Source organism: Pieris napi, chromosome 13 (genome assembly GCF_905475465.1).
Source record: "Pieris napi chromosome 13, ilPieNapi1.2, whole genome shotgun sequence".
In the NCBI taxonomy this organism is placed as follows: domain Eukaryota; kingdom Metazoa; phylum Arthropoda; class Insecta; order Lepidoptera; family Pieridae; genus Pieris; species Pieris napi.
The window spans coordinates 565,747-582,739 of NC_062246.1; the positions used below are offsets into that span (position 1 = coordinate 565,747).

General features: G+C 31.5%; 2 protein-coding genes across 3 annotated transcripts; both read right to left on the bottom strand.

Moving 5' to 3' along the window:
* Positions 1-815: 815 nt before the first annotated feature.
* LOC125055182 (metacaspase-2-like) lies at positions 816-5,795 on the bottom strand. Its single transcript, XM_047657491.1, has 4 exons — positions 4,341-5,795; positions 3,267-4,197; positions 2,697-3,021; positions 816-1,114 (listed from the first exon to the last, which is right to left on the bottom strand). The coding sequence occupies exons 1-4, from the start codon at positions 5,728-5,730 to the stop codon at positions 827-829; spliced, it is 2,934 nt and encodes a 977-aa protein (XP_047513447.1). The 5' UTR covers positions 5,731-5,795; the 3' UTR covers positions 816-826.
* A 286-nt stretch (positions 5,796-6,081) lies between these two features.
* On the bottom strand, positions 6,082-9,606 carry LOC125055197. Of its 2 annotated transcripts, none has more exons than XM_047657530.1 (5): positions 9,500-9,606; positions 8,678-8,791; positions 8,150-8,235; positions 7,654-7,801; positions 6,082-6,798 (listed from the first exon to the last, which is right to left on the bottom strand). In XM_047657530.1, the coding sequence occupies exons 2-5, from the start codon at positions 8,786-8,788 to the stop codon at positions 6,313-6,315; spliced, it is 831 nt and encodes a 276-aa protein (XP_047513486.1). In that variant the 5' UTR covers positions 8,789-8,791; positions 9,500-9,606; the 3' UTR covers positions 6,082-6,312. The 2 variants fall into 2 exon arrangements, with proteins under 2 accessions (XP_047513486.1, XP_047513485.1); XM_047657529.1 differs by lacking the exon at positions 9,500-9,606 and adding an exon at positions 8,903-9,017.
* Positions 9,607-16,993: the final 7,387 nt, after the last annotated feature.

The window sequence follows — 16,993 nt, forward strand, 5'->3', positions numbered from 1 at the left end:
GATAAAAGGGCCAGGGTCTAGTGTTGTTGAACTTTATAGTAAGCCTTTTTGCACAGCTTTTCTTTAATACAATTCATTACAAGGCAGAGATAAAAGAGCCTCTGGGATTTTATTAAAGAAGAGTATCCCTTTTCCCAAAAAAATAATTCGTAACTTTAGATAGTCAGAGCATTAACTATGTGCGTATGTTCTATTCTAGTAAACATCACTATTTTTGTATACATACATTATATTTTCATAAATATATTGCGAGGGAAAGGTAAGTATATTAATTTCCTTTAATTTACCTCTCAGAGATCTCTACGGCAATTTGCTCATGCAAGGATTATGTGGGACTCAACTCTCTGACTTTAGTTCGCCAATGCATGGGAAAGGTAACAGCTGAGACTAACTCCGCCAAGTACGAATTTCACACACCGTAACTCCTCCAATGCACGAACCTACAAAACTATTTCTCAGGGTAGATGTCCGAAAGCACGACAAAGCTGCCCTGGTCGTTCCCTTTCTGGTGGAGCGTCTGGATCAGTTTCACACTGACCCTCTGCATTCTTTAATTGAGTCACGATGGTCACAAAAAGCTTTAAAGCATTCCACAGACTTTAATTGTCGACTTCCACCATTAGGGAAAGCGACAGATAATTTGTATTGTAATTTGTATTCTGTTATTAAATATTGTAATTAAAATAATTACAATTAGTTAATTAATTACAATTTGGTGAAAGTGTGTTGACAAGAAAGACACTTTATGAAGATCCTATGATTACAAAAATACATTTTCTGTTCAATTATTATTTAAATTAATAATAAGAGATTTGAAATGAATTAATTAATTTATTTTCCTTAGCTCACTTAATAATTTTAAAATGTATACAAATTCATTTCTTGCTTTATCTACCTCTTCCTTATTATTTTTTACAAAACTTAGAAAACTATCTTCTAGAATATCCTTAGTGTCTTCTATTAGGTCAAATAGCTTGGATGCACTTAAATGCAGAAGTATGGTAAGTATTTTTCTTCTGTCCGCATGCCGGAAGTACAAGTTTTTGAGGTCCGTATACCAATTTTGTGATTTATATGTAGTTATCAAAGCAACGTGTTTGATTGCATCGTGAAACTAAAACAAATGTTATGGGTAAAAGCATGTAAGGCACAAAATCCAAAATAACAAAAACATGAGTTAAGGTGTCTTCAGACACATCTCACTAGACGACTGAGACGACGGACAAGGGACTGAGGCATAGACACATATTGATTTTGTATCAGCATTTCGTAAATTTAGACAAGTTTAACTACTTCTTTACTTTGAGGAATATATTTAAATAAACTTAATCACTAATCAAACTTGATTTGATAGGAAAGTAGAGATTTAAACGAACTGAAAGCAGACCAACTTTTTGAAAAATCTGATACTTTGACGGGTGAATTTTCTATTGAAAATTAGGGTGAATTTTCTATTGAATATTAGGGTGCTTTTTCGATATTAATTCAAAATAAGGTGAAAAAATTATTATTTCAAATTAAATAAATTACAGCGTATTAAAGACATAATAAAAATAGGTAAAAAAACTTTTTAAGTTAAACGGTTTTATGTTAAACATACATTGCAATGTTTAAGATAAATGTACTAAAAACCAAAAAATAATAAAATAGATACAGTCGTGGGAATTATAAACATATGCATAGACTAGACTAAAATAAAACCGTGGGGCACGTCAATAAGAAAATAGTAAGTAATTTCCTAACCGTCTGCGGGCCAACTGCCTATTTTAACGACGAATTAAACGATTCTTCTATCGCACATTAAGTCGATAATTTGTAGACAATTGACGTGCCCTACGGTTTTATTTTAGTCTAGTCTATTAAAAAGTTTTTTTACCTATTTTTATTTTCTAGTTTTTAGTTTTTATTTCGCGTTCTGTTTAATTCATTTAGTGCTTCGTTATTGCAAGGTTCCTTGCTCGTTAGTTTATATAAATAAATCAATTCTATAATATAAATATAATATATATTTAATTAATAAAATAGATACAGTTTTTAATATAATGTTATATATATATATATATATATATATATATATATATATATATATATATATTATATAATATTTATTTATTTTTATTTTATTTATTTAGTTTATTGTATTGTCACCAAAATCCAAAGTGTATACAAAATTTCAGATTAATCGGTTGACAGGAAGAGGGTGAAATTTGAATTACTAAATTTGACCCAAGAATAAATAAAACAAACGGGGTGAGCTAAATAAAACCATTTAAAAAGGTAAGTTTTCACCAAATTTCGTGGGAAAAAAATAAATTTTGTAAAAGTTAAAAATTTAAAACCAATAACTTGGTTTTTTTGAATTTTTCACATAAATTTTGAGGTTATGAGAAAAATGTGTAAATACAAAAGTTTTAGATCTTTTTATTAACTACAACTTTGCCATTTGACTTTTTTCCATAGGTTTTTTAGTTTTGCCGCAAATCGAGATAAACCGTTTTTTACCCTTAAAACTCCCCCCCGCCCCTTCCCGACCTCAGATCGCCAGTAAATTATTTTCTTTTAATTTTTATAATATTCTCCTCCTTTTCCAATGGGTTTCATCCTACTATTATTTTTTTAGGTTTCAAAAATTATCGACCCTGGTCTAAAACACTTTTATCATTGTTTGAATATACTTATTCACGTTATATACTTACGTCATTCAAAAAGAACTGTACTTCAACCAGAATGCTTTGAAAATTATTGAGAAATTCCTTTTTGCTCTGCATTAGGCTTCTAAGGAAAGTAGCGAATTCCCTCCACATTTTCACAGCCGATTTGAAACCTTTTTTCTTTTTATTTATTTTTGGTACTAGGCTTTTCGTTTTTATGTTCTTTCTTAGCTCATTGAGGGTTGTTTGTAGGGACGTTAAGCTTACAGTGTCGTTTAATGCTAAATCTGATGATTTGTATAAGTAGACGACGTATTTTAAAAGTTCCAAGTCGTAGGTATGTAAGTTTTCGCTAGCTTTTAGGCCCTCTCTGAAAAAAGTATATAGAAAGATAGTTCGTATATACGAGCTGTATCTTATGCATATTTTAAAGATTTAATTTTTATTTAAGGATTGTTATTGTTAGGAAATACTAATTAATGATTTTTTAATGTAATCAGATTTGAAGTAAACATACAGTTTTTGGCAATTTATACAAATAAGTGGAAATTAATTCCTTCTGTTTATAGTCCTATGTAGTATGTAGGCTTAAAGAAATTCTCATGAAAAACTTACGTTAAATCATATAATTTTTCTAAGGCAGTTTGGACATCGACGGCTGTTCTGAGCCAATCATAATTTACCAAAGCATCATTATTCATTTTAATAAAATCCTTAATTACGGTAAACGTTGATTCTACTATATCTATTTCTTTTCCACCAATATCTGCGTTTGTTTTAGATTTAATTTTGAATTTATTACGTTTAACTGGAATCGGAGTCATAGGATGAATTTGGTGATACATGTAGAGTTGATTATTAAATTTGTCTATTTCCTCATGAGAGTTCTGCCTTCCAAAATAATAATCGATTGAAATTTCATCTTTATCTTTACCATTATCGATATTAAATATGTCATGGATGTTATCACGAAGTGTTTTCGGATGTCCTTGTCGTGTCTCATTTACAGTTGGTACATAACCAAACATTTGTTTTGCAAATAGTAGTTTCCTTACAGCATCTATATAGTTGATTGTGTTACTTTTATGATAATTTGTGTAAGGATGATCACTTTCATTTGTATCTGGTAAATTTTCCCCGTTGAATTTTCCTTGTCTCATATAATTATTATTCCTTCCAAAGAAATAGTCCATATCTATATAATCATTGGGATTGTAGTTATTACTGTTAGGTTTAACTGGCTGCGGAACCATTATATTATAGGGGTTTTTATGTTTCAAAATATTGTACAGATTTAACTTGTATGGATTATAAAAATTATTGTTAATATTTTTAAATCTACTCCGTTGGTTCTGTTTTACAATCGTTTTTTTGTTTCTGAACTGTTCCTGAGATTCTTCACTATCCATATCGTTCTCATTTGGTCCAAAGCGGTTATAAGGGTTGTAGTATGCATTTTCTGGAGAGTAATTGTAAACCGGTGCATAATGTGAATGTTCATTATCATTTTGAGATTTTTTGGCTACAAAAGGGGGTCGCTCAGCAGCTGCAATAAAATTCTTAAATAAACGCTTTAAATAATTAAGATTATGGTTGTGGTAAAGTAGCCTTATACCCTTATATCTTTGTAATTATAATATATTTTATCTTGAATATAAAAATATTAAAAAAAATCAAAGTGAAACTTACAAACTTCATATACATAATATACAGACTTGTTTTCCCTTGATCTGCTTCCCCAACTCTGAATTTTGTTAACATTTTTCATAAAAGTTCTATCCTCCTCTATTTTTTTCTGGGGATATGTCTTTCGGGCTCTGTATAATACATTATCTTTGCTTTTAAGAAGTTGTTCATTATTGTCGTCTGTAACGGCAAGTGAACTATTTCTTGTATTGGGCTCAACGGTTACAACAATCTCTGTTTTAAAGTCAGATATTTCTGTTATCACAGCTTTAGTTGTGTTATATAATTCTTCATCTGTTATATTGAAACCACTGTTAGGTTCTGATTGATTGATTATGACACTTTTTGCACTATTTCCTATATTTGGATCAGTTTTAACCGATACACTACCATCTAAAACTGTTTTACTTCTTACGAGTGCTGGATTATCTTTTATGATATCTAGTATATTTTTATCAAATGCAATTGAGTGAGGTTTCATAGTTACTTCTGAATAATCATTATTTTTTACTTTATCTGTTACAAGCTGTATACTTTCATTAAGTTTTGAAAAATTTTCTACAGATTTTAATTCAATAGTTTCATTATCAATGGGATTCTGCAATAAGCTTGGTTCATCGTTGATAGTTTTCCGTAAATTAATAATATTGACTGTAGTTGTGGATGTGACAGTGTCATCAGTTGTATTGTTTTCAAACGAACTTTTTGATTCATCTGATGATTTTTCATTATTATCTCTTGAACTTGGTTCAAAATGATCAATTATTGTAGATTTATGGTTATCAACGTCTTCACTATCATCATAAATAAAAGAATGCCTTAAACTTTTTGGTGAACTCTCGTAGTTATCTTCGTACGGCTTATAAGTTGTGGTTGTTTCTACTACTGCAGACTTATTGATTCGTTGAACTTGAACATGCTTCTTATCTGATTTATGTGAATCCGAATTATCATACAAAGGAACAACTGGAATAAATATGTCATTATTTCTATGGTTTTCATTTTGTACATTTCTCCGTTTTTCTCTTTTACTGGCACGCATAGTTAAGTCTAAATACTTTTCATTTTCACTATTATTTCTTTCATCTTCTTTACTTTTCGAAATTTGATCTTGACTGTCTCTTCTTATTATTGCTTGTTTTGTATTGCTCCTTTCTTCTTTTAGAATATTCTGTACGTAAGCAGTATGTGAATCTAAGGCCTCATCCGAAATATTCACCGATGAGACCTTAGGCACATTACTATTCTGATAATCCTCAAATATTCTTCTCGCAATCTTTTCTAGAAACTCACGCTTCTCCTCTTCAGGTAAAGCATCAATATACTTTTCATCGCTGTCATCCTCAGCGATAACACTTTTTAATAAGATGAACACTATAAGTATTCGATGCATTTCCACAAACTATCGAGTCATTTTTAATTTATTTTATGACACAGAGAACAAATTCCGTACATGGAATTTTAGATTAAAAATCATTTTCTGCTGTTAAATCAAGCATGCAAAAATAATTACATGCACGCAAAGAAAATTTGATAAGGAAATTCAGTGTTTTTTTAGAGTTTAGTATTTTACAGCTTCAAAATTGTACTAAAGCAAACCCATAATGAATAATCTAAATAGTTATAAACTTGCTGAACTCTTAGTAAATAAATATTATTTTATTGTGTTAAAAGTGATAATGAATAATATTCATTATAAATGGATTTAATGTTGTGATTTTTTGCTTTTCAATAATGTGTAGACTAAAAATTAAATCAAATTTTATTATCACTAAATGTTTATTTACAAAAACCACTTACTATTCTCGGCTATGAATTATTCATCTCTAATTCTAAAAATCTATTACTATTTTAAAATCACAAAGCAAAATTAATCAAACAATATTTAGATAAGGCACCTTGCAAACAAAAGCATAAGCAGGTTATCATTTAATTAAGTCGGCTTTAATCATTAGAAGAACTGGTACATGTTAAATTAGTATTTATTGCTTCTGTATCTATAGGACCCTCTCCAGCCATGTCGTCCTGTTCTCAAACTTCTTTCCGTTCCTAATCTAGAATCTTCAAATGTGACTTCCATTTCTGGTACCTCAGGTTTCATTTCTACTACTTCCTCTGGCTGCGTCATTTCAATATTAGCACTCGTATTCATATCATCACTTTCAATATCACCTGTGTCGGTAACTTCATCCTCCATTTTGTTCATTTCTTCTACAGCTTTTTCTATAAGTCTTTCAACCATATTTTGCTTCTTGCGACTGGGAAATCGCTTTTGGTTCTTGACTGTCACGTTTTCTGTTTCCTTTACTTCATTCTTATTTGTGTTTGTTTCAGTTTGGTTTATGGATTGCATATCTTCTTTCTTGTCAGCAACTTTTCCTATTTCCATATTTAGGTCATAGTATGCAGGTGAATCCTCGCAGGGGATGGAATCTATTGGCCTTGTACAGACCAATACTTCCTATAAAAAGTGATAAAACAAATACAATTTTAAAAAGTAAGAAATGAAAAAATTACACACACTTTGATTAAAATAGAAGCAAAATTATGGCGAGGGTGAAAATATCTACTGTAAATTCTACTACGAATACCATAACTGGACTGGATTAATTTAGATTGGATAGAACATAAATGGAGTCTAATAAAGGAACATAATGGAGACTAATAAACAATAAACTACAAGCTCACGACTGATTTCAGAGCGACCGCCGATGCGAAAACCGCTGTGTGAGTTCGAAAAGTGAGTTACAGAATCGCAGGGCAGAGCAGTATTGGCCTAGTGGCTTGCGCGTGCGTGAGTGTGCGACTCTCATCAATGAGGTCGTAGGTTCGATCCCCGGCTGTGCACCAGTATACATTCTTTCTATGTTCGCAATTAACATTTGCTCGAACGGTGAAAGAAAAAATAGTGAGGAAAAAAGTCCACGGCGTGTGTCAGGCACAGGAGTCTGATCACATACTTGCCTATTAGATTGACAAATGATCAAGAAACAGATCCAGAAATCTGAGGTCCAGACTTAAAAAGGATGTAGCGTCATTGATTCATTTTATCTTTAGAAGGTAAATGGATTGCAGGATAACAACCTACTTTAAAATATCATTATATAAGTAACATTAGTCTTTCAGTCAGTTGTCTGTGTTTCAATTAGATATGGTTTTTGTAGAGCCTTTATAATTATTGTGTAACATAGATACACATTACGATATATTATATTAAACTTTTAATTAAATAATACAATTGAATATAAAATTAAAGATGTTCTACGAAATGCATTATTATTTTCTTTCTGTTTAGTTCGCAAAATAACAACCTTACCTGGTTGAAAACTGTTTCAGCTGGGCAGATGAAGCTCCAGCGGTAGGTGACGTTTCTTCCTGACTGCGTCTGTGACGGGAGACAAACGTGGAAAATCTGACAGTCGTTGTCAACGTCCGCGTAATATCCGTACACTCTGTTCTCGCAGCTGTAATTTAAAAATATAACTACCCTCAAGTACAACTTTTTCATTTCTTAAAGGCTTCGTTTTTGTTATATATTAATTATAAAAATTAAATAATAACGGAAAAGAGTAATTTAAATATTTCTAGATATAAAAACTTTAACTTGGAAACCTTTACGTGGCGCACTATGACGCCACAATTTTCTTAAATTACTAATAATACTTAATTAACCTATTCGTTATTTAATTATGGATTAAGATTTTCGTCATTTTGATACAAATTCTTGGAACTTAATAAAATAAGATTATGAAACTTCGTCATTACTTTCAGTAACTATTTACTAAGCCTTTTTAAATACAATTAATTATTACCTAAACGTATCGGTAATATTTTCTCTAATAGATGTAGCGTTTGCAGGCAAATTTAGTGTGTCAGCGCTGGTCTGGTTTGCCATCTCCTGAAAATTGTTGTAGATATTAATAATATAATGAAAAAAAATGCCTTGAAGACTTAACAGTTTCTGAGCTGATATCGTATATTATACTACCCAAAAGTATAAAAAATTGGATATTGTTTTTGTTTTGTTTTATAATACATAATTATATAGTACCGTTATTAAAATCTAAAAAGGCTTATAACAAACGCGCTCATTCTCTTTAAACAAATAAAACTTTGCTTAATTAAAAAGATTATAATTTACAAATATACTCAATAAACCTCAATTAATAAATTAAAAACAATTAAAAGCTTTAAAATATACATTTACTACTTTTCGAATTAAGGAAGTAGAACGGACGAGAACTGGCAAATAACTCTAAGGCACTCTTAATCAACGCGCAAATACGGAGCAACCATCAGCGCGCATTTAAGTTGTTGGATATGATAAAGATTCAACTCACTCTAAGCATTTTTAGTACAATTCCACTCGTCGCTTCCAACTCTATTTCATCAGCGATCACACATGTTGAAAATAGGAACAAAATTATACACCTTATTAATGCAGTCGCCATTATCTGGAAAAACGATTTTTTTTATTATCAAGTTAAAATCTTATACATCAATTAAGACTAATTTAATTGTAAGAAAAGCTGGCTTTAGAAAATATATTTAAACTATAAGTTTACCATGCTACAGTCTGTGGTTCAGTAGTGAATAGTTTCAGTCAAAGTGTTAACTCGGAGGTTGGGTGCGCAATTATTTCACCTATCTGTCCCAAGCTCCATCCAATGAAAAGTAATTTATACGACTATTGTTTGACTTATTAATAATTTTAATTAATTTATATATAGCTCCATATTTTCCTATATTGATGAAAAGAGTAGAAAAGATTTATTTTAAAACTAAAAATGTATACACAAAATTGTAAAAGCGTTAATCTAAAAGGCTGCTTCGCTCGCAAAATACCCAAATAATGTATAATTAAATTGCTTTCATTTTAAATATGAATTCTTTAATTTATTAAAGCCATTTGCCTTTAGATTGAGATTCAAAATCAGGCAATACTACTTCCGGTATCAAAATCCAATACATTTTGGTCGTACGGAAGTTAGAGGGCTAAGTCTCCTTTCTAAATATCACCCCAGCAGCCTTAGACTACTGCTAACATTTAATACAAACTTATCTTTTAAATCACATCGAAATTAAAAAAAATCTTTTGAATCATATAAAAATACAATTTTTTCAAACAATCTTCCGAGTCCAAAAATAAATTATAAGCTTACATTATCCTACAAATATATATATCACTGACAACACTGAACACAACACTGTATGTACTAGAATGCAAAATTTTTTATTCATATACGGTCTTTTATAAACCTGCGCGGGAGTTCACGGAATCCGCAATAAGGATTAAGTACGGTTGGCAACGTCAGGAACTAACAAAGTATCTATTTAATTAACGAATACATGAAATGGCAAGTAGGTAACCCATCATCATCATCAACTGGGGCTCAAACCAGAACGATAAGCCATTAAACTCTAGACCATCAGATCTAGACTATTTCAGAAATAATTGCGAAATTAAGTAGTCACATCCTTTACGACTGGGTAAAAAATGTGTGTAAGTTATGAATGATGATAATAAGCCTTTATAAAGTTTAATAATTAGTTACAGTAATATGATCGATCGATGTTTCGGCAAGGACAAAGTCCTCCTCCAAATTATCCATTTTTGACAGTTCCAGGTGGAAATGCCACAGCCCATGGAGCGTACGTTTTTCGTTGTAGAGGCCTAGATAAATTTAGCTGTTAGAGAGAGCGTAGTGTGTCTTATTAGGTTATCAAATGTTTAAAAATATTTTAAGCAAATAATTCAGTTGTCAAAAAAGAACAGTCATAGACACATGCATACTCCCATGTCTATCATATAAACAAACGTGGATTTTTAATTAGGTGCTAATAAAGAAAATTGGAGTATCCCAAAGGGTTGGAGCGTTCTATTCTTCGGTTTAAAGACAATGTGAATCTCTGGCAATATGAAATAAAATATATAGGGAAATTGTAAAATCGATATAATTGGAGAGAAAATTTGGGGGAGGCCTTCACTCCGTCTATGTGTCCGTGTACTAATATTACCTAAATACAATAATAACAAACGTAATATAATCCATATTAATTACTCGAATATAGGCTGTTTTTATAAAAAAAAATTAATTCAGTTGTCTGCCGACCCTACTAAATCCCGCCTTAGATGTGACATGAAATTTAATATGATCAAATTGTGCGAAAAACAACCTTGACTTAGCATTTGTATCTAATGAAGCCATCTACCATCGATGATTCAAAAGACATGAAAAAGTACCCATCCCATTACTGTCCGTGGCATACGGCGCTTTACCTACGTAACTGATATTATCAATGGCTTATAATGTTACAGGTAAGTCAAATCGAAGTTAATAAAAGTGGCTAATAATTGTCCAGATGTATGGAATAAAAGTTAGACTAAAACTCCATTTTAATATAACGCGATATTTTCATGAAAAATCATGGTATTTTTTGACATTTCATTATTTATTATTATATTCATTAAATATGTTTTATTCTGGTTTTTTAAAAGTTTACTAATAAACATAAACTGTTTAACTTCAAAGGAATCAATAATTGTATGTTACAACTAATATATTTGCTGTTTAATCAATTGACAAGACAAAATTGGAACACTATTCAATAATTTTACTATAACATAACATCAAGCAAGTTCAAGATATCAATTACATGACCCCGATTCGACCTTTACTACCGTTTCCATTTACAGACATCCGTAGACTATATTAAACAATTAAAAAATTAAACAACAGTATCATTTTTTTAAACAGGGTGCAACGGGCAGGAAGCTCATCTGATGTTATCCCACCGCTCATGGACACTCTCAATGCCAGAGGGCTCGCGAGTGCGTTGCCGGCCTTGTAAGAATTGGGACCCTAATTCGAATTGGTTCGGAAATAATTCAGTAGGCAGCTGTTCCCATATAGTAGTGGTGCGCGGTAAAAACTGCCGTAAAAATATGCCTATAAAATATTTACTACTAATAATACCACTTAAAGAGGAACTGATATTAATCAGGATTTCAACTTCGTGTGGCTGGCATCGCAAATGGCGTATGAATTCCATTTTATTTTAATTCGTTGCAAAAATTTGAGTTAGGGTCAACATTTGACTTTAAAACTCAAAACTCAGATCTCTTCCGGAAGTCAAACTTGGATTAGGCTCAAAAGAATTTAACAAATAATATAAGTTTTATATTATTGAAGAGATACCTGGAGTATTCCTTGATTACCAAACAATGTTGACACCAACAAAACTACAGAGGTAACTTTGAAGATAAATTAGGTATTTCTTAATTTAGTTTGTAATACATACATCGTGACACCGAAGTTCTCACGTTTCATGATTCTTTCATAACTGTGAATCCTGTTACAGTTATGTATAACAAAACTATTTTTTCCTTGTTATTAAACTTAGCACTATAACCGTGAATTAGTTGACCAGCGTTTAGTTAAATAAATTGTTAGAATCTTAAGTCTAACTTCGGAACTTATTCATTATGTCGCAAATTTAATTAAACCACATATTTTCATATTATAGTTTTCTTTCCAGGCTTACATACTAATGGTAATTGTAAAGCTGTTTTTCTATGTTTTTCAGTGCATACATGATACAACCCCTAGGTTCTTAGGGGTCTGTCTTAGAATACGGCACAGCGAATAGTGTGCTTGCCATCTGTTAAAAAAAAACAAATGAATAAAAAATAACGTTTGATTTTCCACAGTGTAATATAGAAATAATATTTTAATCTCCATAGATAGAGTATTGAACTTTAAGTTTTCGTGTGCGCGTGAGTTGAAGATAAATTGCAATTTAGTACGCCATATTGCTTAAGCATATTATTAAGGCATATTATAAGGCATTCCTAAACGTATATTAATAATTGTTTTTGTTAAACGTTTATTTTACCTAATATTCATTAACATGATTAGACAAATTTTCTCTTTAAAGTACTTTTTCATCTCTTTCAGCTAAATTATGTTTAAGCTGTCATGAAAAGAGGCAGACTAGTACTTCAATTGAAACGGTGCAATTTAATTGATTTGTGGATAAGCGCTTAAAGCCACATCACATGAATCAATTTCAATCATTTACAATAAAACTGTGATGAAAAATGATGAGTGGACATTTTCAGCAACGCCATGGAGACCGATACGTTTAAGAAACCTTGCCTTTAATTTTTTGCTACTTTTTTTTCTACATAATTTACTGCGTTTATTGGCGCATGCTTGGCAAAATAATGTTTTTCGCTGAAAATTAACCTGCCAATATTTTATAATAATTCATATTTAATCTAAAGCAGTCGTCAACGGACCAATGCACTTCCGTAAGTTTCTAAATTCATAATAAAAAAATAAAATTATTTTCAAAATATGCATTACATACTAATGGTAATCTTTAGATATACAATAAATCGATAGTTTTGTATATTTATTATCTATTTTCTTTTTCGATAGTCACAGGGCAATATAACGATTTTATGTTGGTACGGTACATGAATAGATAATAAAAATAGCAAGTCCACACCTCAAACTAGGAAGTAATGACGTTTACATATATGATGAAAAATCTTGGCAGAGTCTCCGTTTTAAGCATCTTAGAATCAGGTTCTATGATAATTCAGATGTCTAAGGAATGTCTATCAGTACAGATCTAGAATACAAAGTAAGGGGGAATGACCTTTAAATACCTAAGAAATGTTTCCAGTATTTTGATACTAAATTCGCGTTTCCAAAGTGAAAACTGTCTTCGTTTAGACGCTTGTAATTTTAAAAATTTCTACACCTGTAAAATTTCGTCGATAACGCAAGGTTAAATAAATTTTACATTTTAGGGAAATTTTCACATTTTAGCCGCCATCTTAGTTTTGCTTTTTATCCTGTTCTATATATAGTACCGATAGATACCGGCGCCGACTGAAGCCGTCCGAAAAGGCTTGTAAACGTGTTACTAGCCTTTTAATAATTTAATTGGTACGATATTTTCTCAAAGTACGATATTTATTCTATCTTTTTTATAGAATAGGGCGGCACACGGGCAGGAGGCGCACCTGATGATAAGTGAGCGCTGCCCATTGACACTCTCAAAGCCAAAGGCTTGCGAGTACTTTGCCTTTTAAGAATTGGTATGCTCTTGTTGAAGGACCCTAAGTCATATTATAAATATTTCAGTACCCAGCTAGTTCCACATAGTGGGTAAAAAACGCTCAGTTCTGGAACATGGAGGTGATACGGGTATATTTTCGTATTCTGCCTCGACTTCCGATGATGAAATGATATGTCTATCAATTATGCAGTACTGTTAATCAATGGTATGTGACTTATTGTTAATAATAATAATTTATTGGATATTACTACAATATAATATCAATCTTATAGCTATAAATTTTGCCAAAACAGTTACCTTAGCTATTAAGATATTTCAGAGCTTTATGCCAAATTACGTAAAAGTTCACAGTTGAGATTATTGTGTACGTCAACTTTGACATACACAATAATGTCAATAAAACGTTGTAAGATGTGTATTGAAAATAATTTAAAATTTTGAGAACTATTTAAATTTAATACGGTTAAAATTTCTATTAGGTTCATTCAAATAATGTTTTGAATGCCAAATAGTATTTAAATTTTCATAAGGCGTTTAGTTTTAATAGCCATTCATTTTTAAATTCAAATCACTCACGAAACAAGTAGGTAAATAGTGTTCTAAACTATTATAAAGAAATCATTTTATAATTCGCACGCGGTCATTTACCCGGAACAAAACGTATGGAGACGCTTAAAATTTTTGTTTTATAACCAAGATATAAATAAAAAGTCTTTTCATAGTCAATTTGTTAAGGTGTAACGTAGTTAAAAATAATATATATAAATTTCCTTAAGTTTAAATCGTCAAGAATTTTTTCTATCTATTTGAAATAGTGGGAATAATGTCTAAAAAAATTGCATGGCTGAATTACAGTGTGTTGTTTGAATAATTTCATAACGATCCCGCTCCTAAAAATTGTACAGATTATATTATACACACATTTTCTATCTGTAACTCTTCAGAATGGGACGAACCGGATGTTTCATTAATAAGTACCCATCGAAATACTCGCCGTAGCAAGCGTTGCTAAGCTTCCTGATCGTTTGGTATTCCCATCTATTTCTTATTTCTTACTTTAAAAGCCAACAAACTTTTTAGGATTTCTGTTTCTGTTTCATGTTCATTTGTCAATCTAAAAGGCAACTAGGAGATCAGCCTGTGCTTGACACACGCCGTCGACTTTTTGGGTCCAAGGTAAACTGGTTTCCTCACGATGTTTTCCATCACCAAGCGAGCGAATGTTAAATATGCACTTAGGAAGTCCATTGGGGAATCGAAAATACGATCTCAGGGATGAGATTCGCACGCTGAAGCCACTAGGCCAACACTGCTCTATTTCTAACTTTACAAAATGCAATTCCAAAAACTTCTTATCAATGCAGGCTTGATTTTATGTGCATCTTGTGATCTTAACAGACTTTTAATCTATTCTATGTATGTCTATGTCTAATCGTAGATGTCATCACACTGCACTGAGATAATAACAATAAGTTACAGGCGTTTTTAGGGTTCTATATTGTAACCAGCGGCCTCCAAGGATCTTGTCCAGGAAGGTGATTTATTCTTGGCATTGTAAAAATTTTGTAAATGACAACATACGTTCACGATTTTATGTAACCGCATTTTTCCTGTAAATATGAGGGTAAGATTCATAGACTAGATTCAATTGTTTTTTTAAATAATAATAAAGTTTATTTACCTCTTCACAATATTCACCATCTTTGTGAGAGGCTGCTGCTTATAATAGGACTACAGGAGCCATTAATCGCTGGAAGACATATACAAAGAGATGACTACATACTGTGAACGAAATAAAACTAAAGTATGTATATGAAAAACGCAATGGTTTTTCACAAGTGTCGACTCTTTCCCTATACGCATTATAATAGCTTAATAAACCAAATATCAATAAATTGGAAGTCCTACGTAGCCTTCAATCTTTTCGCTAAAAATGTTTAAAAGGCAAGGTGCCTCTATAGCGACGGAAAGTATTTAGATCATAAGTTTTGACAACAATTGTGAATAATTTAATTGTTCTTATTATTATGACATTATGTTAGTTATGACATTTCAATTCATTCTTTGCATATAAACAATTTAGTATTATTTTTTTTGGTAACTGTTTACGGTAACTCAACCAAAGCCAAGTGTTTTTTATAGATCATGTAGAACTTTGCGGGTTATTCTTGCCGTATTGAATATTACTGTTATTATGTCGTGATGTCGCTGTTGTTTGTATATTTAAATTATCTACGAGTACTTATTACTTAATGTTGTGTGTAGCATTTCTAAAACTAAAAGAATATAATTTATATGTTTAATACGGAACCTATATACTTAGTAATAAACAAGTAACATGATGTAACTCATGTCACGTAGGAGCATAACTCGCGAATTTTTGTGTCGACTACAGTTACGACCTTAGAACCGTTAGTGTAACGTCATTGTTTTTTGGGATTTCTCAGTTTAGTAACGGGGGATTTTAAAGGAATTACCAAACCCGCAAAGTATAAATATAATACTTAAATATTTAGTTGAATGCCCTAACAAACGAATGAATTACTGTTTCGACGCATAATCAAAGTCAAAAATAATTTATTCATATAGGCAACACAATGTACACTTATGAACGTCAAAAAAGAAATATACATTAAATGCTTCTAATTTTATATTTACTGCCAGTTCTCAAATCAAGGGCGTAGAACGGAAGAGAAGAACTCGCAATAAACTCTTCGCCACTCTCTTTAATCGCCAAGGTTTTTGTTTTACACAATGTTTGTAAGGAGCTGCGACCATTACACCATGTTCCACATGACTGCATGCCTTCCATGCTCTCCGTTTTAGAAGTAGAAGATAGCGTAAGGTAATCTATCGCGTCTCCTTTGATTATTTGGTACATAGCAAGGAGCGTATGGGGGAGCCCTAACAGCATGCAGGGGATAATGCGGCGGGAAAGATTGCCTTTTCATGGATCATTGCAATGGACTGCATGCAGTGGCGGATTTACCAGTAGGCTGAGTAGGCTGGAAGGCTCCAGGGCGGCAGATTTTTGGGTCAGCAAATTTGGGAATTCGTTTTGCTACCTCCTAGAAATCAAAAACATTTCTTAATGACGGTTTTCTGGTATTTTACAGATAGAAGTCTGCAACAAATTTTGCCGATGACTTTCCCCTCTCACTTGTCATTGTAAATTTGGTGTAGCAAACTTCCATACTTTAGAGGAGGCTGCGAACTGGATAGTTTGTGTATAATCAAAAATCAAACCCAATAACATTATTTTACGTGCAAAATCAACGGAATTGTTGGATTGTAATAATAATCTTGGATATGACGATTGTAGAAAAATTTGTAAAAAATTGTATAACCGCACATGTGCCTTTTTAATTTTATGATTATATATGATACTCTAAGCTAAGCTTAGCAATATTTAGGACAATACTATAACTAACACACTAATAACCATATGGACTTATGATTATCTGATGGAATAAATAAATAAATTAATTAATAACAAGACAATACTCCAGAGGCATGAGGCACAGTGTATTCTATTAAGCAGCAGCTGAAATGTCTTCTAATGA

Excerpts from the sequence above, each read along its gene's own strand:
- LOC125055182 (XM_047657491.1), bottom strand. The coding sequence starts at position 5,730 with ATGCATCGAATACTTATAGTGTTCATCTTATTAAAAAGTGTTATCGCT. Across the intron at positions 4,198-4,340 it reads ATATTATGTATATGAAGTTT|CTGCTGAGCGACCCCCTTTT; the intron begins GTAAGTTTCACT and ends ATTTTATTGCAG. Across the intron at positions 3,022-3,266 it reads GAAAAATTATATGATTTAAC|AGAGGGCCTAAAAGCTAGCG; the intron begins GTAAGTTTTTCA and ends TACTTTTTTCAG.
- LOC125055197 (XM_047657529.1), bottom strand. Across the intron at positions 8,236-8,677 it reads TTGTACTAAAAATGCTTAGA|GAGATGGCAAACCAGACCAG; the intron begins GTGAGTTGAATC and ends AACAATTTTCAG. Across the intron at positions 6,799-7,653 it reads CTGAAACAGTTTTCAACCAG|GAAGTATTGGTCTGTACAAG; the intron begins GTAAGGTTGTTA and ends CACTTTTTATAG.